The following is a 23,720-nucleotide window of genomic DNA, read 5'->3' on the forward strand; positions in this document are numbered from 1 at the left end:
AATTCTTTTACCATTTAGTATTTCCTTATCTGTTCACTATTTGACCCCTCAATCCCTAAAATGAAAATATATGGGAGTGAATCTCATAGGAGAAGAGGTTGCTGAGTGATGGTGGCAGAGAGAGGAATATATATAACATGTGCTTTCTGTTTTAGCAGATAAAGAGTTATCAGTAAAGCACCGGCCCTGGAGTCAGGAGTACCTGGGTTTAAATCTGGTCTCAGACACTTAATAATTACCTAGCTGTGTGGCCTTGGGCAAGCCACTTAACCCCATTTGCCTTGCAAAAAAAACAAAAACCCCCAAAAACCAAAAACCTAAAAAAAAAAAAAAGAGTTATCAGTGATCAATTCCAAAGAGCACTTCAATGAGGAAGCCTTTCATGGTAAAGAATGTGTAATCTTTTGAGTTGGCTTCACCAGCACCACCAACAAAACCATCACAGGTGACTATTTCCTCCATTCTATAGCTCTCTTTATACAATTCAAATTAACATTTGTTAAGTACCTACTGTGTACAAAGCAAAGCATTATGTTAAAAGCTAAAGAGATATAAAGTTCAAATAAAAAGTAGTTTTGACCTCAATGGAATTTGCCTTCATAAGATGTATATGTATAGGTATACATACATGTATACACACATACACACATTTTTATCCTCTATTTGCTGCAACTATACTTGTGATTTCATTGGTTTAAGGAACTCCCAGTGAGGCAACATCCTTTAGCAACGAAGACTGGGAACTATGTGTAATTTATAGCAATGGATATTGACAACATAAAATAAAGCAAAAGAGGCACAAAAAAATCCTTTGTGAGGTCAGATCTGGGAGAGAAGAAGGTTCCTACCAACTGGGAGTAATCAAGAAATGTTTCCTGGTGAAGATGGAATGTAATCTGGTCTAAAGAATGATCAAGGGTGAAGCTAGGTATGCAGTGAATAGAGCACCAGACCTGGAGTCAGGAGGACCTGAGTTCAAATTTGACCTCAGACCTAGCTGTGTAACCTTGGGAAAGTCACAACCCCATTGCCTTGCAAAAGCCAAAATAAAAAAAAATGATCGAAGGGGTGCGGTGGAAATATTTTAGGTGTGGGAAATTAGGGCATACTACAGAGCCATAACTAAGAATTTCAGCTCCTGGAAACCTATTTTGTTGCCTGTTGTTGTCACCACTGATCCTGGACATTCTATGTGGTATGAATTCCAGCTTGAGCAATACTCCCTAGTAGATGAAATTAGGACAAGATGGGGAAAGCCAAACCTGAAAAAACCAACATCTTCTGAAGTAGGGTGGTATACAGGGCAGGTTTACATTTAGGGGGGTCTTCCTCTCAAGGTCCTTACATAGGGAAGTAGAATGTATTTCTTCACAGTGACAATCCTCCTTTAGCTCCTTCTTCACCCCCAACCCTCATTTCTGGCACCTTTCTCCCAATATTGGCCCTCTGGAGTAAGACCCTAGTGAACTCATCTTGCCAGCAGTAGGCAAGGGGTGTGTACAGAAGCAAAGGAATAGTCCTTTTTTTTTTTTTAAAGAGGAATAGTCCTTTGTTCCTAAAGTATACATAATTAGGATGTATTCTAAGCAAACCTGTTTTTTTTTCCTTCTGAACTTCTATGTAATCCGTGATCTCTGAGTAGGGAACAGGAATTTACTATTATGAATTCAATTACACATATGCTTTTTGGGAGGAAAGAAAGGATGTTAAAATATGTCTCAAGCTAATGTTTAGTGCTTATTGGTAAGGTTTATTTGTTTCTGAGTATTGCCTAGATTTCTCCTAAATTTTTTTGACCTAGAACACTAAGAAATCCTGCTTTTTGAAGGTGAGTTAGGATGATGTAATTACTGACTTATTGACCAAGCACATGCTTCAGACTTTTTACTGACCAGATTAGTCTTTCAACCCTTGCTGCTTTCAGTTTCCTCTCATTTCCTTTTTAACCTATTTTAGTTTGAATTCTTCTGACCTTAGCCACCACCTCTTCCTGGCTCTGTGCCCTGGTGAGCAACAGGACAAATAACTAAACCTCTATCTGGCACACTCCATGTCTTACACAGTTTTAAATCATCAAGATCAATAAAGAATAATCATTCTCCTTTGCCTTTTTGTAAACAGATTGAATCAGTTATGGCTGTTTGCCTAGGAAAAGCTACCATCAGTTCCTGTTGGGTACGACTCACTTCCTTTCTCGGCATTTTTTCCTATTAATATTTCATCTGATGGTCAATTCTAAAGGCTCCTTTCTCTCAAAGGAAGGTTCAAATGCAAAACTTCACTTTTCTAGATGCTTGTTTTATTTATCATCTGATAAACATGTTTTACCCAGGCTTTTGAATGAGCTATCATCTGGAAGCTGATTATTTCCCAAGACTTCAAGATTCATCCTTGTATGTAAAAGACTGGAATACTTCAGCCAAGTTTGTAAATACTCCTGGGTAGAACTTTCTAATGAAGTTTAGTTTTTAAAAGAAGCAGGTGTAAATAGCTTGGACCTTCCTCTCCCCGAATATGTATCATACTGCTAAACACAAAGTAATTTCTTTTTAACTACATTTTACACACTCATAATGGATTGTTCTGTTCTCAGTGGTGCAGTGAATACAGGCTAGACCCAGAGTCACAAAGTCCTGAGTTCAAATTCAGCCTCAGACATTTACTAACTCTGTCACTAAGCAAGTCATTTAACCTTTTTTTTTTTTGTCTCAGTTTCCTAATCTATAAAATGGGGAGGATAATAGTATATATCTTTCAGGATTTTTGTGAAGATAAAATGGGATAATCTTTGTAAAGAACTTTGAAAACCATAAAGAGTTAAATAATTGTTAACTATTATTGAGATATAATTATTTTTAAAGACCCCAAACTAAGTCTTGTTAGGAATAAGAAGTTGAGTGAGACATTGTCTCTGACTTCAAGGAGCTTATAGGTATACAATGGAGATAAAATATATAAGCAAATATCACTGAAAAAAAGACAAAATAGAGTTAAGTACCATAAGAAAGTTTTATGGGCACTCAGGAGATGTTTTTATTTGGTTTTTGTGGGGCTATGAGGTTAAGTGATTTGCCCAAGGTGACATAGCTAATGTGTCACTAGTATCACTAGTGTCTGAGGATGGATTTGAACTCAAGTCCTCCTGATTTAAGGGCCAGTGCTCTATCCACTGCACCATCTAGCTGCTCAAAATAGCTATTTTTACTTGACACATAAGGGACATTTGGTCAAAAGCCCATTAAGTTGTGTGACATCTTAATTCCCTTTTGCTTGTTTCTTTCTTCTAAGTATTAACTCTACTCTTTCAATGATTTATCCAACAAACATTTAGTAAGCACTTCCTGATTGAAATGTTCTTTTCTATGGATTGGAAGGAGGGAGAATTCTTCTTTTTTTTAAGTATCTAACTAAGAGAAGTCTTTTTAGGGAATTAGAGTGAGGCTAAAGGTGAGATAATCCTCATGGTATAATAGGATGTGACCTGGATTAGAAACCATCCTACCTGTCCTTTTCCAGGTTCTTTTCCTGGATCATCCCCTATGTGTGGGTATAACTCAAGGATCCAACTGCTATTGTTAATGTCTCTGTCTCTCTCTTTCACTTCTCTTTCTTTCTCATCTCATTGGCTCCCATGGGCCCAACTATCATTCTTATTCTGTTACCATTTAGAATTTTGCATTTAACCCAAGTTTTTCTCCTGAGCTCTAGTCCCACTAGCTCCAGCTGCCAATTGGACACTTTTAACTAGATGTTCTGTGTGTATCTCAATTTAGTTCAAGTTCATTATCTTTCTCTCCAAATTAGCCCCTTTTCTTATCTTTCTTCCAGGGAATTACCATCTTTCAGTTACACTGTTTTGAACCTTGTATCTCCCTTAACTCTTTCCTCTCACTTCCAAATCCCATTATCCATTAAATTGGATACAAAGACTCACAGATTCTATATCTTTCTCACATATGTCCTTCTCTCTACTTGCATGCCAACTATTCTGGTTCAGGTCCTCACTACTTCTCACTTGGAATATTGCAAAAACTGGTGAGTTGGTCCACCTGCCCAAATTATCTTTTTTTCTCCAATTTGTCCTCTAGACAACTGCCAAAGTGATATTCCAGAAACAGTTCTCATCATCCATTCTCCAGTTAATTAATCTCTCCTGGACAGGAAGACTCATTTTTGAGTTTAAATCTAGCCTCAGGCACTTATTAGTTGTGTGACCCTGGGCAAATGACTTAACCCCATTTGTCTCAGTTTCCTCATGTGTAAAATGAGCTGGAGAAGGAAATGGCAAACCATTCCAGTATCTTTGTCAAGAATATCTAGACTAACAAGTTCCCTCTTTTAGGATAAAATATCACCAACTTTGGCATTTAAGGACCATCACAAATAGGCTCCTATCTACCTTTCCAGGCTTGTTATACATTATTTTCTTTCACATCTCAAACATACTGGCCAACTTACTATTCTTCACAAACATTTCCCTCTCTCACATCTGTACCTATGCAAAAAGGTATCTTCTGTAGCTCGAATAACTTTCTCATCTTCCCTCTGACTATGACAATTTTTAGGAATCCCTTTCTCAAAATTCAGTTGAAAAGATTTTACCTAAGATTTTTCTTGATCCTTCCAACTACTTGCAACTATGGGTGCCCCCTCTCAATGACCTCATATATATTTTGTAAATAGGTAGAGGTCATGGTACCCCTAGTTGATGACATCATGGAAGGGGTGGATACACTGACAAATAGGTATTAATGTATAAAACAAAGTATAAAGTGTTTCTCCTGATGGAAGTGGCTTGCCAGTGGCTAGATGAAGGATAGTGTCTCCCCTTGAAGGAAGCCAGGAATTTTAAGAGAAAGAGGTAAGAGGGAGTTAATTGCTAGAAGAAGGAATAGAAAGTTCATGGTCAGCAACTTCAAGGAGTAGACATCTGACAGTCTAGAGATAAGACAACTATGGAAGAAAAATCTTTTAATTTTGAGAGGGGATGGATCACTTTTGCCTTTTGCCTTGGGGCCCCATGATATGAGTTTAAAGAATGAGAATTTCTATTTCACTGCCACCATTGGCCATAGGTTCTTGTAGTAGAGTGATCATATAGTAAGAAAGGAACAAAGTAAATGAGTGGAGGAAGCTGTGAGAAGTATGTTCTTGGGCAGCAGAGTAGTGTGACAGAATTAGGTTATCAAAACAATCTGATATTGGATAAGAAATAGAGTGATTGACCAATGGAATAGATTAGTTACTCAATATGCATGAGTACTACTTTATAAACCCAAAGATCCCAGATATAGGGGCAAGAACTCATTATCTGACAAAAATTTCTTGAAAAACTTAAAAGCAATCTAGCAGAAGTTAAGCATAGACTAATATCTCACAGTGTATACCAGGATTACCTCAAATTAGGTATAAGATTTAAATATTAAAAGTGTATATCATAAGAAAATTAAGGAAACATGGAAAAAATTGCCTGTCAAATCTATGGTTAAGGGAAGAATTCATGATCAAATGAGAGATATAAAGGATCTCAAGAGGTACAATGGATCATTTTGATTACTTTAAATTAAAAAACGTTTGTACAAAGAAAACTAATGCAGCCAAGATTAGAAAAAAAAAATCAGGAAATTGGAGGAACAATTTACAAGTTTCTCTTAGACCTTATTTGTCAAATATACAGAAAACTGAGCCAAATTTATAAAAATAAGGGACATTCCCCCAATTGATGATGAAAGGATATGAACAGGCAATTTTTTAAAAAAGAAACCAAAGCTATCAATAATCAAATTAAAAAGGTTAGAAGTCATTAATAATTAGAGAAATGCAAATTAAAACAACTCTAAGATATCACTTTGAACCCATCAGATTGACTAACATGGCAGAAATAGAAAATGACATGCTAGAGGGTATGTGGAAAAGTAGATACACTAATGCATTCATTTTGGAGCTTTGAACTGGTTCAATCATTCTGGAGAATAATTTTGAACTATACTTACAGGGTAACAATAGGTAGCACAATGGATGGTGTGCTGGACCTGAAGACTCATTTTCCTGAGTTCAAATTTGGCCTCAGACATTTAGTAGCTGTATGATCCTAGGCAAGTCACTGAACATTGTATGCCTCAGTTTCCTCATCTGTCAAATGAGCTGTAGAAGGAAATGGCAAACCATTTCATTATCTTTGTCAAGAATACTCCAAAGATGGTGCGGCTAGGTGGCGCAGTGGATAGAACACTGGCCCTGGAGTCAGGAGTACCTGAGTTCAAATTCGGTCTCAGACATTTAAAAATTACCTAGCTGTGTGACCTTGGGCAAGCCACTTAACCCCATTACCTTGCAAAAAAAAATTAAAAAAAAGAATACTCCAAAGAGTTTTATGAATATAATGGAATACTATTGTTCTATAAAACAATCATGAGGGATGGGATTTCAGAATAGGTTGAAAAGACTTACATGAACTGATGCTGAGTAAAGTGAACAGAACTAGAACATTATTCAAGGGGCAGCTAGGTAGCACAGTGGATAAAGCACTGGCCCAGGAGTCAGGAGTACCTGGGTTCAAATTTGGTCTCAGACACTTAATAATTACCTAGCTGTGTGGTCTTGGGCAAGCCACTTAACCCCATTGCCTAGCAAAAGCCTAAAAAAAAAAAAAAAAAAAAAAGAACATTATTGAAATTTACAGCAACATTGGGTGATGATCAACAATGATGGACTTGTTCTCTTCAGCAGTACAAGAATCAAAGACAATACTAAAATACTTGTAATGGAAAATATCATCCATATTCAGAGAAGGAACTGTGGAGTTTAAATACAGACTAAAAGCTTATTATCTTCAATTTTTAAAAGTTGTCTTATATATTGTTTTTCTCTAATTATTTTTCCATTTGATATGATTCTTTACATGTATAGCCTATATTAGATTGCTTTCTGTCGGGGGGAGGGGAAGGGAAAGGAGGAAGGGAGAAAAATGTTAAACTCAAAAGCTTGCAAAAAAAAAATGATCACTGGGGGTCGCTAGGTGGCGTAGTGGATGAAGCACCAACCTTGGAGTCAGGAGTACCTGGGTTCAAATCCGGTCTCGGACACTTAATAATTACCTAGCTGTGTGGCCTTGGGCAAGCCACTTAACCCCATTTGTCTTGCAAAAACCTAAAAAAAAAAGAAAAAAGAAAACTACTGTTACATGTAGTTGGAAAAATAAATTAATAAAATATTTTTTAAAATGGCGATAATGACACCTATCTCCCAGGGTTATTGTGAGGAACACATGGAATACTATTTGTAAAGTGTTTTGCAATTTTTAAAATGTTATATAGATGTATAGTATACTCTTTGTTCCAGAAATACAAGGATCTAAGACAATTCCAAAAGACTCATGATGAAAAAGGATGTCCAGCTCCAGAGAGAAAACTGATGAACTATGAATGCAAAGTGAATTATATTTTCCCCTGTATTTATTTTTGTTTTTTTTTCAAAACTTGGCTATTGTGGAAATTTTTTTACATGACTTCATATGTACAATGTGTATTATATTTCTTGTCTTCTCAATGGAAAGGAAGGGTAAGAGGAATAGAATTTGAAAATTAAAATAAAAAAATTAAAATAAAATAGAAGCAGCACACATACATATCACACATATATACACACACACAGAAACATACACACAGACACACACACACACACACACATATAGAATTAGGAATACTATTTTGAAGTTGGGAGTCTTGAAGTATGGAAAAGAACCAGGTCAATGAACGGAGCCAAGTGACCTTTACAGGAAAGGATAGGTCATCCTATTAGTCTAGGTATCAGGATTACCTTCTACAACATCTTGGACTTGACAGGTGGTTATCTAGTCTCCATTTAGAGATTTAATAAGGAACCATGACCATAATCTGGTGAGCAGTATATTCTACTAGTTTATTTTTAGGAAGTTTTGCCTTATATTAAACTTATATTTGCCTCTCTGTAATATATACTCAGTGCTTCCAGTTTTTTTACTTTTTGGTCAAGCAGAGTAAATCTAATTCCTCTTCCATTTGACATTCCTCCATATTCTTCATTCCATCAACAAATACTTAAGTTATCTATTATATGATATGTGAGATAGCTAGGTGGCACAGTAGATAGAACAATCAGTTATGATCTCAGACACTAATTGTGGTAGAGCACTGGTCTTGGAGTCAGGAAGGCAGGAGTTCAAATCCAGCCTCAGACACTTGACACTTACTAGCTGTGTGACTTTGGGCAAGTCACTTAGCCCTGATTGACTGGCATCCAGGGCCATCTCCAGTAGTCCTGATCCGTATCTGACCACTGGACCAGTTGACTCTGGAAGAGAAAGTGAGACTGGTGACTTAGCAGAGTACCCCCTCACCCAAATCCAAATCATGTGCTTATCATGACAAGACCTTTCCCTGCTGTCATGATCTTCTTCAAGAATGAAGGACAAACAAATTGATCAAGGGTTTTCTTAACAACTTACTCCCACCCTCATGTATATGGTGCATGTACTTACATTTATAAATTATTTCCCCAGAAACCACAATTCCTGAAGACAGGCATTGTTTTATTTTTGTATTTTTATCCCCAGTACTTAGAAGCACTTGGTATATAGTAGGTACTCAAGAAAGACTTGTTAAACACTTCCTATGGACAAGACTCTGTGCTAGTTGCTGGGGCCAGGGCAGTTCTACTTTATCAACATTCCAGTCTAAGTGTAGTAATTTGAATATTTGAATATTGGTGATTTAATTGATTAGAATAAAAATTTGTTGTTCAATTGTATGTGACTCGTGTCTCTCAGGTGGTTTGGGGGTTTTCTTGGCAGAGATACTGGAGTAGTTTTCCATTTCCATCTCCAACTCATTTTATAGATAAGGAAACTGAGGCAAACAGGGTAAAGTGACTTGCCCAGAGTCACACTGCTAGTAAGTGTCTGAGATCAGATTTGAACTCAGGAAGATGAATCTTCCAGATTCAAAATTCAGGACTCTATCCACTGCACTACCTAGCTGCCATACAAGAAACCTTTACTCTGGTAATGAGAAGTGATAAAGTATATCAAAACTGTTTGACCTGATGTGACTCATCAATTCTAGCTTCTAATCTCAGTTTCCTGTAAAACTCTTATTCTTTCTTGGGGAACTAAGACCATTTTGAGATGAGGGTGTCATTTCATTAGGAAACTAGCACCATACCAAGTTTCTGTCTCCAGAAATATCCTTCATCTCCAAACTTATTTATATCTACTAATGCCTAGGGCAAAAACAGTCTGATGTCCATTTACTGAGGACCAAGCATGTTATTGTATGTGAATGTACTAGAATATTAGTGAATCATGATTCTAATTACTTGACAAAAATTAGCACTTTATTGATGAATATGAAGAATTCAGAGAAGCGTAAGAAGACTTAGAATCTCTAAGGGGACATAAATACACAAAAGAATGACAGTCCTTGCCCTCAAAGGACTTACTGAGGTAGAATGAACTGAGGTAGAATAAATTAAGCACGGTCAAACATAACTATAATGAAGAAAAGACTAAATAAAAGTAGTAAACTAAATACTGTATAATTATAATGGATTACAAGCTTAGTCCTGGAAAAGAATTCAGCAGGTATATCTTACATCAGCTACTTTTTTCCTTTAAATTTATTTAGAATTTTACAATTTTTCCCCTAATCTCGCTTACCTCCCACCAGCCCCACAGAAGGCAGTCTGTTAGTCTTTACATTGTTTCCATGGTATGCATTGATCTAAGTTGAGAGTGATGAGAGAGAAATCATATCCTTTAGGAAGAAAAATAAAGTATAAGAGATAGCAAAATTACATAATAAGATAATTTTTTTTTTTTTTCTAAATTAAAGGTAATAGTCTTTGGTCTTTGTTCGAACTCCACAGTTCTTTCTCAGGATACAGACGGTATTCTCCATCACAAATACCCCAAAATTGTGCCTGATTTCAATCATGTTTTTTTTACCTTTATTCTTTGTAGGGATGATGGGAACAATGGTTGTCAATAAACTCATTGTTTTTGCTTTTCTTTTTTATTTTAAAAATTCATAGTTACATGGTGTGGTTCACTAATATAAGATGAATAAAAATGAAATTTTTAAAAAGACAGAAAAAGGAGATGGGAACCAATTTATTGAAATTTGATCCAAATCCATTCTGGGTTTTGAACATTGATTGGACAAAGGACCACTTATCTAATGTCCATACCACCATAAAAAAACAAACAAACTACTAATGAAAAAATAAATGTACATTTGTTGTGATGGTTGTTGTATTAAATTAAATATTAGCAAATACTTATATTGCATGATCTAGTGAAAGAGGGCTAGCTTTGGAATTGGGTAGATAAGAGTTAAAGTCCTGCTTCTGACACACATTGACTGTGGATAGGCCAGTTAACCTTTAAGCTCATTCCAGGTAACTTTCTAAGTCTCTAAGTAATAGAAGATTTGCTGGTAGAGAGATTAGAGTGAATTTCCACACCAGAAGTTCCCAATAGTGACTAAAATCACAGATTTTGTCCCCTATTCCTCTGCTGCTCCCACCAAAAAAAAAATTCATTCTAGAAACCAAAGTATAGGCTTTGTCCTATAGACATTTCTTTTCTTTTTTTTTTTAATTAAAGATTTTATTTATTTTGAGTTTTACAATTTCCCCCCAATCTTACTTCCCTCCCCCCCCATCCTCCCACAGAAAGCAATTTGTCAGTCTTTACATTGTTTCCATGTTGTACATTGATCCAAATTGAGTGTGATGAGAGAGAAATCATATCCTTAAGGAAGAAACATAAAGTATAAGAGATAACAAGATCAGACAATAAAATATCAATTTCTTTTTTCTAAATTAAAGGGAATAGTCCTTGAACTTTCTTCAAACTTCATGGTTCTTTATCTGGATACAGATGATATTCTCCATTGCAGACAGTCCAAAATTGTCCCTGATTGTTGCACTGATGGAATGAGTGTGTCTATCAAGGTCAATCATTGCCCCCATGTTGCTGTTAGGGTGTACAGTGTTTTTCTGGTTCTGCTCATCTCAGCATCAGTTCATGCAAATCCCCCCAGGCTTCCCTGAATTCCCATCCCTCCTGGTTTCTAATAGAACAATAGTGTTTATAGACATGTATTTTCAAGAGACCAGCCTGGAGGACTATAAGGAAGAACCTATAGGCTCATATTCTGAGAATTAATGCTATGATGCAGGTGTGAAATTGATATGGGAGAAAGCCTAGAGGCTAAAATCTATCTTTGGATATATTAAATAGGTCTCATTCTGCCAATATTTAAAAGGTAGCGCCATAGGAAGAGATGGGGAGTGGCTAGGTGGTACAGTGGATAGCTTGCTGGGCCTGGAGTCAAGAAGATTCATCTGAGGTCAAATCTGGGCTCAGACAGTTACTACCTAGGTGATCTTGAGCAAGTCACTTAACTCTGCCTCGGTTTCCTCATCTATGAAATGAGCTGGGAAAGAAAATGGTAAACCACTCCAGTATCTTTGCCAAGAAAACCCCAAATGGGGTCACAAAGAGTCAGACATGACTGAAATGACTGAACAACAACAAAAGTCATGGATGGGGTTGTAAAGGTAGAGCAAAGGTCTAAAATAGAAGGAGGGGTATCATCCTTGTAGTTCTATGTCTCTTTGGGGATTGGTCAATATGTTCTTTCAAATTGTCCCTAGTCAGAGCTTTCCTAAATGGGGTAGACAAAAAAGATTTTCAATCACACAGATTGGAAAGAGATCATATGACTCAGGAGGGTGGGATGACTGAACACTGACAATGCAGCTCTGAATGTGGGATGTGTCAATTAGGAGGAATGCTGACTGAACAAAGGTGAGTAGGGTTGGGACATGAGAAAGGGCTGCTTACTTCCTTTAGAAACCAAAACTTGGAAGCTGGTTAAACCTCAAAAGGAATCACATCCTTGGGTCAGGGATGGCTGACAATTAGGTTTCAGTCCGGGGCTCTAGCAGCCTGTTTCCACAACCAATTCACTGGGTGAGTACCCAGGTGAGACAAATTCTGTAGTGTTATCAAAGTGTAAGTCTCTTCTACAAGATTCAGAGAGAGTTATTTTACATAAAATTCCAAGAAAACATTATGAGCTATGTACTCGGAATAAATCTAGGATTGAAGGGACCTTAGAAGTCATTTTTTCCCTTGCATTTTATAGATGAGGACAAATTAATTCCAGAGAAGTACAGTGACTTATTTGTCCAAGATCACACAGGATCTAGGACTGCCTCTCTCTGAGGGTTTACACAGGGGCTGGAGGACTACTTGTTGGGTATGTAATAGTGGGGATTCTTTTCATATATAGTTTGGACCAGATGGCTGCTGAGGTCTCTTCCAGCTCTCAAATCCTATGATTCTGTGTCAGAGTAGTGATTTAAATTTAGGTCTGGTGACCTTCCCATTACATCATACTAAACTGTCTCAACATTTGAGTTTTGTGAGAGTCAAAAGGCATAGACATAAGTAGTAGGACTTATCCCAGGGTGCCGTTGTTTTTGGATGGAAACTCCTTCTACATCTACCTTTGTGAAGCTCTGGGGACAAATGGTATACTGCCTACTTCCACTAGCTAGCTGTAGGTGCCATCACTGTGAAATCTCCCTTAGGGCTCTATACTCACACATCCTTAGGAGGGTGGGCATTCTGAATAATTGCACTCATAGTAGGAATGTCCTGCCTTGTCATGACTCACTTACCATTATGTCCCTCCTTTCAATTGCACATTTGGTTATTCCCCACCTACCATATCCCCTTTCTCCTCCTCAAGGAATTTGTCTTAAGCACAGTTATGGTAAATTATGAGGATTGGCATGGCAACAAGAAAATGACTACAAATGGCCACTACAATATCACTGTGACATTGTAAGCAACTCAACTCTCTGCCATCGGTCAAGTATTTTGGGTATTGGTCTCATGATCTCTTGCTTGGGGGCTTAAAAATATTATGAAATTAATTATAGTTAACATGAATATAGTCAGTGAGTCAATAAACATTTTTAAAGTGCCTACTATGTGCCAGCCACTGTACTAAAACCCCTCCCAAAAGACATAATGCAAACCAGGCCCTGTTCTCAAAGAAATAGGCTAATAGCAGAGACAACATGCAAATAACTATGTACAATGAAACTACATAGAGGATAAATTGGAGATCATTCTTAGAGGGAAGGCTCTAGAATGAAGGGAAATTAGGAAAGGCTTCTTGTAGAAGGTGAAATTTTTACCCTGGACTTGAAGGACACCAGGGAAACCATGAAGCAAGGATAATGAGGGAAAGAATTCCAGATATGAAAGACAGGCAAGGAAAAGGCCTGGGGTCAGAAGATGCATATCTTGATTGAGGAAGGTAAAAAGGCTAGTAGGGCAGTTAGGTGGTGAAGTTGATAGAATGCTGGGCCTGGAATCAGGAAGACCTCAGATACTTACCAGCTGTGTGACCCTGGGTCTCAATTTTTCTCATTGGTAAAATAAACTGGAAAAGGAAATGGCAAACCACTCCTGTATCTTTGCCAAGAAAACCCCAAATGGGGTCAGAAAGAGTCAGACACAACTGAACAGCAACAAGAAGGCCAGTATCATGGCAGAGTACTTAGGGGTGAATAAAGAATAAAAAACTGGAAAGGTAGGAAGGAACCAGTTTATGAATAGCTTTGAACACCAAGTAGGAAATATTATAGGTGTTCCTAGACATGATGGGGAGTGGCTTAACATGGTCAGATCTTTAGGAAGATCAACTTGACAGCTGAGTAGAGATTGAATTAGAGTTGGGAAAGAGTTGAGACTGATCAGAAGATCATTGTAGGGGCAGCTAGGCGGCACAGTGGATAGAGCACCAGCCTTGGAGTCAGGAGTTCCTGAGTTCAAATGAGGCCTCAGACACTTAGTAATTGCCTAGCTGTGTGGCCTTGGGCAAGCCACTTAACCCCATTGCCTTGAAAAAAAAAGATTATTGTAATAATTCAGGTATGAGATGATGAGGGTCTGGGGTTTGTTCTTTTTTTTCTTTTGGAGGAGGGGTTTAAATGACTTGTTCAGGGTCACATAGCTAGTAATTAGTCTGAGGTCAAATTTGAACTCTGGTCTTCTTGACTCCAGGGTCAGCACTCTGTTCCCTTAGCCACTTTGCAACCTAGATGCTCCCTGGGGTTTGTGCCAGTATTATACTAATGTTAGAGGAGAGAAGACATGTTATAAAATTAAAATCATTAGAACTTGGTAACAGATTGAATATAATGGGGTAATAGAGAGTGGAAGGCTAATAACACTGAGATTGTGAGCCTGGTTACTGAGAGGATGATGGCACTCTCAAAAGTAATAGAGAAGTTAGAAAGATGGGAGAATTTGGTTGGGGGAAGGATGATTTCAATTTTGTGCAAGTTGAACTAAAGATGTCTGTGTGACAACCGACTTGAGATGTCTAATAGGCAATTGGAGATGTAATACTGTAGGTCAGGGGCATCTAGGTGGCTCAGTGGATAAAGCACCTGCCCTGGAGTCAGAAGGACCTGAGTTCAAATCTGATCTCAAATACTTAATAATTGCTTAGCTGTGTGACCTTGGGCAAATCACTCTTAACCCCATTGCCTTAAATAAAACAAATACTGGAGGTCAGCTGGGAGGTTAACAGGCTAGATACTGAGATTCATCAATAGAAAGATGATAATTGAATCCATGGCAACCAATTAGTTTATCAAATGAAATAATATAGAGGAAGAAGAGAAAGTCAGAAGGTCAGAATCTTGTAGGATGCCTATGTTTATTGGGCAATATATAAATGAAGATTCAGCAAAAAAAAAAAGATTCTCAACTCTTCTATAATTTAGTAAATGCTTTGTGATTTAAAAAAAAATTCTTCTTGGGCGGCTAGGTGGTACAGTGGATAGAGCACCAGCCTTGGAGTCAGGAGTTCCTGAGTTCAAATGAGGCCTCAGACACTTAATAATTACCTAGCTGTGTGACCTTGGGCAAGCCACTTAACCGCATTGCCTTGCAAAAGACAACAACAACAACAACAACAACAAGTCTTCTTTCTATAGTCTGGACACAGACACACTGAGGAGTGGTCAAAGAGGTAGGAGAATAATGTCATGAAAACCTAGAGAAAAGAGATCACAGTAAGGAAAGTAGAGTGAAGGTATCTATTGTAGATGAGCTTCTCAAGGAGTTTAGACAGGAAAAGGAAAGAGCAACATATGATGCTAACTAGTGGGAGTGGATGAATCAAATGAGGTTTTTTTTTTATTTATTTAGAATGGATGTGACATAAGCATGTTTTTTGGTAATAGGGAAATAGTGAGTGTATAGGAAAGACTGAAGATAAATGAAAGAGTGGGAATGATAAAAGGGGCAATCTGCCTAAGACAGGACAGAATGGAATCACACAGGAGAAAGGCTACTTCTTGTGATATAAGAGTGAAGGCAGATATAGTTTAGAAGCCTAAGGTATCTGAAAGATGGGAGATGAGAAGGGGAGAAGAAGGAGCTGTTGGGGAAGAGCCTTAATATTTTCAGTGAAATAAGTGGCAAGATTTTCAGCTGAGAGGGTGGGGAGAGGGGAAGTCATGGAAAGTTTGAGGAGGGATGAAAATGTTTGGAAAAGTTGTTGAGTTAAGTTGGATAGTGAGTCAATTAGGGAGGTGTAAGGGGATTGCTTTGCTGTGGGAAGGGCCCAATTGAGTTTATCCAACATAAATTTGTTAGTAGATCCAGTCAGCCAAGTTTTGTGAATTTCTATCTTCAATTGGTGAAGTGAACATGAGCTGAAGTGCATGGTTAGAGCAATCCAAAAATGAGGCTTAACAGGGCAAGACTGGTCAGAGAATAACAGGGTAACATGTACTCACATCTGATAAAAGCTTTTCCAAATCTTTACATCTCTCCTCAGACTTTCCATGATTTCCCCTCTCCCCACCCTCTCAACTGAGATCTTGCCTCTTATTTCACTAAATATATAAAGGCTATTCATCAATGTTCCCTTTTCTTCTCTTCTTCTCATCTTTCATCTTTCAGATGCCTTAGGCTTTAACTATCTCTACCTTTACTCATATAACAGGAAGTAGCTTTTCTCCTATACAAGCAAAAAATAGATTTGAAAAGCTCAAATTCTAGTCTAATATTTGCCATACCAGTTAAGACAGAGACTCACATTCTATAGTTAGATATTTGGTTTCTTTCCCATGAAGAAGGTGTAGGATCTCCATAAACCTCTAAATTCAACATAGCAAGGAAGGAAAATAACCTTTTCTTTAGGATTTCAAGGATCTATATTTGAAATATATGTATATTTCATTGAAGGGTATGCTCCCTCTCTATTTAAGAAGATTCCCAAGTGAGACTTCATTCTCATCAGAAATGGCTCAGAGAGGAAATAACATACACACTTAATAGGGTGAGGAAATCTAGAGAAAAATGAGAAGAAAGGGATGGGATAAGGGGGAATGGGAGGAGAGAAGGGGGAAATAGGTGATAGAAGAGAGGGAAGATTGAGGGAGAGGGTACTCAGATACAACACACTTTTGGACGGGGCCAGGATGAAGGGAGAGAAAGAGAGAATAGAATAAATGAGATGGGGGGGGGAATAGAGTGGAGGTACAGCTGGCAATAACAACTGTGGGAAAAATATTGAAGCAACTTCTCTGGTGGATTTATGATAAAGAAAGCAACTCACCCCAGAGACAAAGCCATTGGAATCTGGACACAGGCTAAAGTATATATTTTTTTCCTCTCTCTATTCTTGAGGTTTCTCATCTTCTTGGGAGGGGAGGTTATGTTTACTTTTATGTTTACTCTTATAACACATTCAATTTACATCAATGTATAGCATGGAAACAATGTAAAGACTATCAGACAGCATTCTGTGGGGGGAGGGAAGGGAGGGTGGGGAAAAATTGTAAAATTCAAAACCTTACAAAAAACGATAGGTAGATACTACTATTGTATATAATTGGAAAACAAATAAAATGTTAACAAATAAAAAAATGAGGTCAGTAAGAAATTCATGTTAATCCCTTCTTATTTTTGTGTCTTACCATACCACATTAGGAGGGATTAACACAGAGAAAAAAAAAAGATTCTCAACTCTTCTATAATTTAGTAAATGCTTTGTGATTTAAAAAAAAATTCTTCTTGGGCGGCTAGGTGGTACAGTGGATAGAGCACCAGCCTTGGAGTCAGGAGTACCTGAGTTCAAATCCAGCCTCAGACACTTAATAATTACCTAGCTGTGTGACCTTGGGCAAGCCACTTAACAGCATTGCCTTGCAAAAGACAACAACAACAACAACAACAACAACGTCTTCTTTCTATAGTCAATCTGATGAGAATCATCTCTGAATTTAGCAAGTCTAGTCCATAGACAACAGACCTACAATTCATCACCTGACTTTGGATAGTTGCTCTGGGCCTACCTGTGGTTTAATTAATGTAGAGAATTTCCTCTGTGGACATACCCTCCATTTGAGCTTACTGCTGATGAGTAAATTCTGCGGAACATAATGAGTCTGTCAATAAATATTTTCCCACAATGTAATAGATACTGTGCTAAGCACATTGGAAAGGCAAAAAATACTGCAAAGTCTCAAGGAGTTCACTTCTAATGGGAGAGACAACATGAAAACAATTGTCTTAGATTGTTGCCTGAGAGCAACTTTAGAGGTTAAAATTTATCAAATAGTATGTGTCAGAGGCAGAATTTGAACCCAGATATTTCTGACTCCAAAGTTAACCTTTTACCCATAACTTGACTTATGTGTAATCAATTAATTCAACTCCTAATGTACACAGATATTCATTCATTATGGCCAAGTTAGGCTTATCTAAGGAAGCTAAAGGAAATTGTCAGGGAACATGGAGTAGCCTACAATTGGTTTGGGATCTCTGACAAAATTAAAGTACTGTTGCCTTATCAACTTGAATCTGTGGTTTTATGACTTTATAGAGGGTTGGATATGTGTGGGGCCTACCCAGATGCTAATGGATTGTATTTAGACATAATAGACTTAAATGTGTCTTCAGAACCTGCCCAAGCCTGTCAGCTATCTTAGGTTTCTTATTTTATTTGATCTCATTGCCCTTTGCATCCTCCTACAATATTATGCTTACTTTCCTGGTGCTGGTACTACTTGTGGAAATTTCAAACTGGTACTTTCTTTTTTTTGTTTTTAATTAATTTTTTTTTTTAGGTTTTTGCAAGGCAAATGGGGTTAAGTGGCTTGCCCAAGGCCACACAGCTAGGTAATTGTTAAGTGTCTGAGACTGGATTTGAACCCAGGTACTCCTGACTCCAGGGCCTGTGGTGCTTTATCCACTGCGCCACCTTGCTGCACCTCAAATTGGTACTTTCAAATCTTCTCATCTTGCAGAATTCTTATTGGTAAGGCAAATCTTCCACAAAGGAGAAAAATAGATTAGGGCTCTAGTTATTTACTATTTTAATTATTTGTTATCTCCTTTTCTCTGGCTACATGGATGACCCTGCCACCTCCTTTTCAGATCATACAAATCTTTAATGATGTATTTTATGCTTCTCACATAAAAGTTATTGTTGGTGATATGATATAGATTACTTAAGATATAGGTCTTTATCTTGCCTTTTGAGTCATCTACAATTTTGTTATTTCTGAAGTTATGGTATGATTTATAGTTACACAGTGATAACTTTTTTGTATGAGTTTTTTTTTAAATGGTAATGACAATTTCAATTGAGTTGCAACAAACTTGAGAGGTCAAGATCCTACAGATATCATTATTACCATTTAGAGATGAGAAAAAGGGCAGCTAGGTGGCAGTGGATAGAGCACCAGCCCTGGAGTCAGGAGGACCTGAGTTCAAATTTGACTTCAATTTTGACCTACTAATTACCTAGCTGTGTGGCCTTGGGCAAGTCATTTAACCCCATTGCCTTATAAAAAAAGAAAAAAATACAAAAAAAAGAGATGAGAAAAGTGAGGCTCAGGAAAATGAAGTGACTTCTCTTTCCTAAATCTCTGAAAGATGTCACACCCAATTAAATTCTGATTCCAAGTCCAGTGAACTTTCTATATTATTGCTACAAAAATCATGGAACAATTTCAAATTATTAAGTGGATTTCCCTAAATAATAGGATTATAATCCTGAAATGGATCTACCATTCTAGACCATCAAGTCCAACTCTCTGTTTTACAGATTAGGTAACAAAGGCCCTGAGAGGGTAAATGAATCAGTTGGTATATTAGGGAAATTATTGTCTTACTGACAGACCATGTATTGTCGCTTTTCAAAAACTCAATTAATATTTGTGAATTTGCTTTATCTTCCCTCTTCCAGGGCCATCTCCAGTCGTCCTAATCCATATCTGGCCGCTGGACCTAGATGGCTCTGGAGGAGAAAGTGAGTCTGGTGACTTAGCACAGCACCCCCTCACTCAAATCCAATTCATGTGCTTGTCATGGCATCACCTCCCTGAAGTCATGGGTCCTCTTCTAGAACGAAGGGCAAACAATGACATGTTCCCTTTAAACACTGAGTTCCTGGAGGAAAGGTCCTATTTATTTATTTGTTTGTTTGTTTATTTATTTAGTTTTTACAAGGCAATGAGATTAAGTGGCTTGCCCAAGGCCACATAGCTAGGTAATTATTAAGTGTCTGAGGATTTGAACTCAGGTCCTCCTGACTCCAGGGTCAGCGCCACCTAGCCGCCCCTAGGCCTATTTATTTTTGTAGCCACCACAGAGCACAAAAGAGGTGGTTAAAAGAAGAATATGGAATGAAGGGACAAAAGTGCAAAGACAGTCACCAAACCTGGAGCCTAAGGAGAAGCAGCACACAGCTACGCGATGCTTTCCCGCGCAGGCGCAGAGGGTAGGCAGGTCTGGGGTGGGTCTATTCCTTCCCTAGGTGTCCCAACGTGCTTCCGGCTGCTCACTGCGCAGGCGCAGAGTTCGAACCAAGATGGCTGCCCCCGTGGATCTGGAGTTGAAGAAGGTAAAAGGGGCTCTTGAGTGGGTCGAGTCGTTCCCGGGGGGTCCGAGGGGCCCCGTGAGCGAGCAGGTCGAGAGAGAGACACTTGGCATGACGAAGGGAAGGGGGCTCCCGGGAAGCGCACAAAGGCCAGAACCTCTCCGCGCGTGCTGGGGCTGTGGGCCTCGGGGGTCGGGCCCGACCCATCGGGCTGCCCTATCTCGGCCTGTGTGCCAAGGACTGCAGCCCACGCGTGGAGCCCCCGCGACGTGGGTGGTGGTGAGAGAGGGACCCCCTCCGGAACAGAAAGCCGAGCTGGGGAGATTCCAAGACTGTTTGTGTTTGGAGCAGGCCCCCGCCCCCTCCCCCGCCACCCCTGCCCCCAGAAGCCCCGCAGAGGCCGCGTCGCTCGTGTCTTCAAGCACCCGACTGCGCAGCTTTAGAAAGAAATCAATAGGAATTAGATCGGAACGGAGGATTAGAGTGTGCCTAGTTCGCAGAAAGGGGAACTAGAGTCAGGGTAGACTTGAGGCGGCACCTTGTTTTGCCAGACCCCGACTTTGGGCCAGGCACGTTGCTGGGCTTCTGTCTTTCACTCCATGCTGAGGGAGCTGCCTTCCTCTTGTTCTGAGGGCACTAGGGGAGGACCGGGAGTTGGCTGCCCTCTTGGCAGAGGGAGGAAGATTGTTGAATGCATAAGCAGTTGAGGTCAGTCAACTTTCTTTTTCTTGATCTCAAAAGGAGGTCTTCACCAGAGGGGTTGTTATCCAGAGAGAATGTATTGTTAACACAGGCATGGATAAAACTTAATAAAATTAAGGAACTGGAGTAGATCATTTAAAAGGCTACTTTCAATTCAGAGAGCTGGTACAGTATAATTATAAGTTCTCTGGATATGGAGTTAGAATGCCCAGGTTTGTATCCTGGTCTGAAGGGTTCCTTGGAATTTTGTCTCTAATATTTAACACTGTGGTCTAATCACTTCACCTGTCTGCTCCTTAGTTTTCCCATTTGTAAAAAGGGGGTAATAATTTTTATTCTATCCATCCTACAGAATTGTCCTGGAAAGCACTCTGCAAATCTCATAGCACTATATAAATCCTACGTGTATCCAATGGAACTCTTTCCCCAAAGTTTTACAGCCCCCCTCCGATTTTTAATGGGAAGTTTGGTCTGCCAGGTGTTTTTTTTTTAAGCTTTTTGCAAGGCAAATGGGGTTAAGTGGCTTGCCCAAGGCCACACAGCTAGGTAATTATTAAGTGTCTGAGGTCGGATTTGAACTCAGGTCCTCCTGACTCCAGGGCTGGTGCTCCATCCACTGCGTCATCTAGCCACCCCAGACTTTCGAGGATTTTGTTTATTTTTATTTGTTTTTAAAAGCCATCTCAGGGGTTTGCTACTTGGGGGGGGGAATCTAAATAAGTTTTCCCCATAAAGTAAAAGGAGAAGTTTAAGATTTTCTGTCTAAATTATGACTTCTTGGTATGTACATTTTCCAAATTAATATTAGGTCTTTATAATACTTATGATAGTCCTTAGAATCCAGTCATATAATCAGAGAACTGGATTAGAGCTTAAAAGATCACAGTTCATACTTCTCATTTTGTTTTGAATAAAATCCATTTTTGGAAATATAGAAAGGGTCTTTTAAATCATCTGATTAGTCTTTATTTTTCAGAAGAAACTTAAGCCCAGAGAACTGAAATGATTTGGACAGGATTTCACAACTAGTAAGTAGGAAAGCCAAGACTAGGACCTAATTTTCTGATTCTAGTGCTCTGACACAGTATTTTGATGATATATTTAGCCTTGCTGTTTTCAAGACTACATAGCCACATTTCCTCTCTTAGAAAAATAATTGCTAAAATAAATTTTTACTCTTAAATTTAGTATGAATTTAGGATTTCTGGGAAAGAGAAGGAGGGAGAAGTTACAATGAGCAATATATCTTATTCATCTTCTGGGGCATTGAATTTGTTTTTGTTGTTAAAAATAAGAAAAATTGCAATAACATGTTTTACCCTGAATGCAGGTTGAAATTGACTCAGTTAATCATGGGCTTAATTATTAATTCTTAATGAAGAGCAGTTTTGTGTTTTGGTTTAAAGTAGGCTAAGGATTTTATTTTTAAACTTTCCCTTAGTCATTTAATAGAGACAGTGTGAAAAATTTCAAGAATTAGATAATCGGAAACAATTATGAGTGAGAGAAAACTCAGTGATAGTGAAAGCTGAGATAAGATTTTTTCTATGCCTTAGTAATCATAAATGCTGCTATTAAGGTAAATTTGACAGCATGTGAAAATCATTCCAGGTACTTCAGTAAGAGTATCCATGGACAGAGTTTATTCCTAGCACTGGATTTGTGTAAACAATAGTAGAATTTTGCTTGGTGTCTCTGTGGGGGTAAATCAAGATATGTTTCCGTAACTGAATTTTCTTTCTTTTTTTTTTTTTTTTGTTCTGTTATAGTAGTTATATTCTGAACCATTATATTACATAAATAATTCACACTTTTTGCATTTTCTTTCCATTTCTTCCTTAAACTCCTATATTACTTACTGTCTAATCCATTCATTTGATATTTATATACCACTTTGTTTTATTATTAATGTGTGCTGTCTTCTCAACTAGATTATAACTCTGCATTCACCATAGATGCTTTATAAATGTTTGTTGAATTTGTATTTTCAGTACAAAGAACATTTCCTTGCACATAGTAGGTACTCATTAAATACTGATTGCTAACTATTATTCTACATTTATTGTTAAGTAATAAGACCATAACTTTGTGAAATTTAAAGCTAAACTTGCATATTTTATTTTAAATTGTATTTTGAATTGTATTTATTAACTTGTTCTCAAATATTCTCTAAATTAATGACTTGGGTTTTTGATTTTTTTTTTTGGTTAGGCTTTCACAGAACTACAAGCCAAAGTTATTGATACTCAGCAGAAAGTGAAGCTTGCAGATATACAGATTGAACAACTCAATAGAACGAAAAAGCATGCACATCTTACAGATACAGAAATTATGACTTTGGTAGATGAAACTCACATGTATGAAGGTGTAGGGAGAATGTAAGTAAAGTACCTTTATTAAGGGGGTGGTTCTTGGGATGGTTTGTGACAATTCTGTAAAAATTGTTCAATTTATGTTTTTGAGGGTGTTTTCTATTTTTAAAATATCAGCGCCACTTTCCAGTATATATTCCTTTCTCCTAATTCCAGTAGAACTTTCTCTTCTAATAAAGAGCAGCTGAACAAAAATGACTATATCCAACGATGTATTCTTTCTTCTGTACTCAGTTGGCCACCTCTCTGGCTTTAAGATGCTCAGCAATAACAAAAATCAAATGAACATACAACTAACATGAAAGTCTAGTAATTACCAGTGTCAAGCACTATTCATGACATGAAGGATAGCAAATTATATGGAAGCAATCCTTTAGGAAATAAATTCATCTTTTGCTGCTCTGTCTTTATGATTAATTTGTAAATTCATTTCCATTGTGTTATGGACTAAGCTCATTTTATCTTCCTTTAGTAGGAAAAAAAAGGTTTAGAAACATGATTGCAAAAATCAAATTCCATCATAATTTATTTGGCATGTCTGTTTTTGTTATTGTTTTTTCTTGTATTAGAAAGTTTCTATTACTTGTATGAAGGGGTCATTGCTTGAAGTATGCCAATATTTTATACAGAAATTTTATTGTTTAGAATTGTACCTCTATATAACAATAATTTATGATTG

At 37.8% G+C, this 23,720-nt stretch overlaps 1 protein-coding gene across 3 annotated transcripts in view; it reads left to right on the plus strand.

Moving 5' to 3' along the window:
• Nucleotides 1–23,720, plus strand: part of PFDN1 (prefoldin subunit 1) — a 119,286-nt gene that overhangs the window by 14,825 nt on the left and 80,741 nt on the right. For 2 of the 3 annotated variants that reach the window (XM_074212846.1, XM_074212847.1), the window contains exons 1-2: nt 19,898–19,991; nt 22,881–23,047. In XM_074212846.1, coding sequence (XP_074068947.1) covers nt 19,959–19,991; nt 22,881–23,047 — 200 coding nt within the window. In that variant the 5' untranslated portion in view covers nt 19,898–19,958. Of the gene's footprint in view, nt 1–19,897; nt 19,992–22,880; nt 23,048–23,720 lie in introns of those variants that run through there. The other variant, XM_074212848.1, reaches the window with a different exon arrangement.

The sequence above is a fragment of the Macrotis lagotis genome, chromosome 1 (genome assembly GCF_037893015.1).
Source record: "Macrotis lagotis isolate mMagLag1 chromosome 1, bilby.v1.9.chrom.fasta, whole genome shotgun sequence".
Taxonomy (NCBI): Eukaryota; Metazoa; Chordata; class Mammalia; order Peramelemorphia; family Peramelidae; genus Macrotis; species Macrotis lagotis.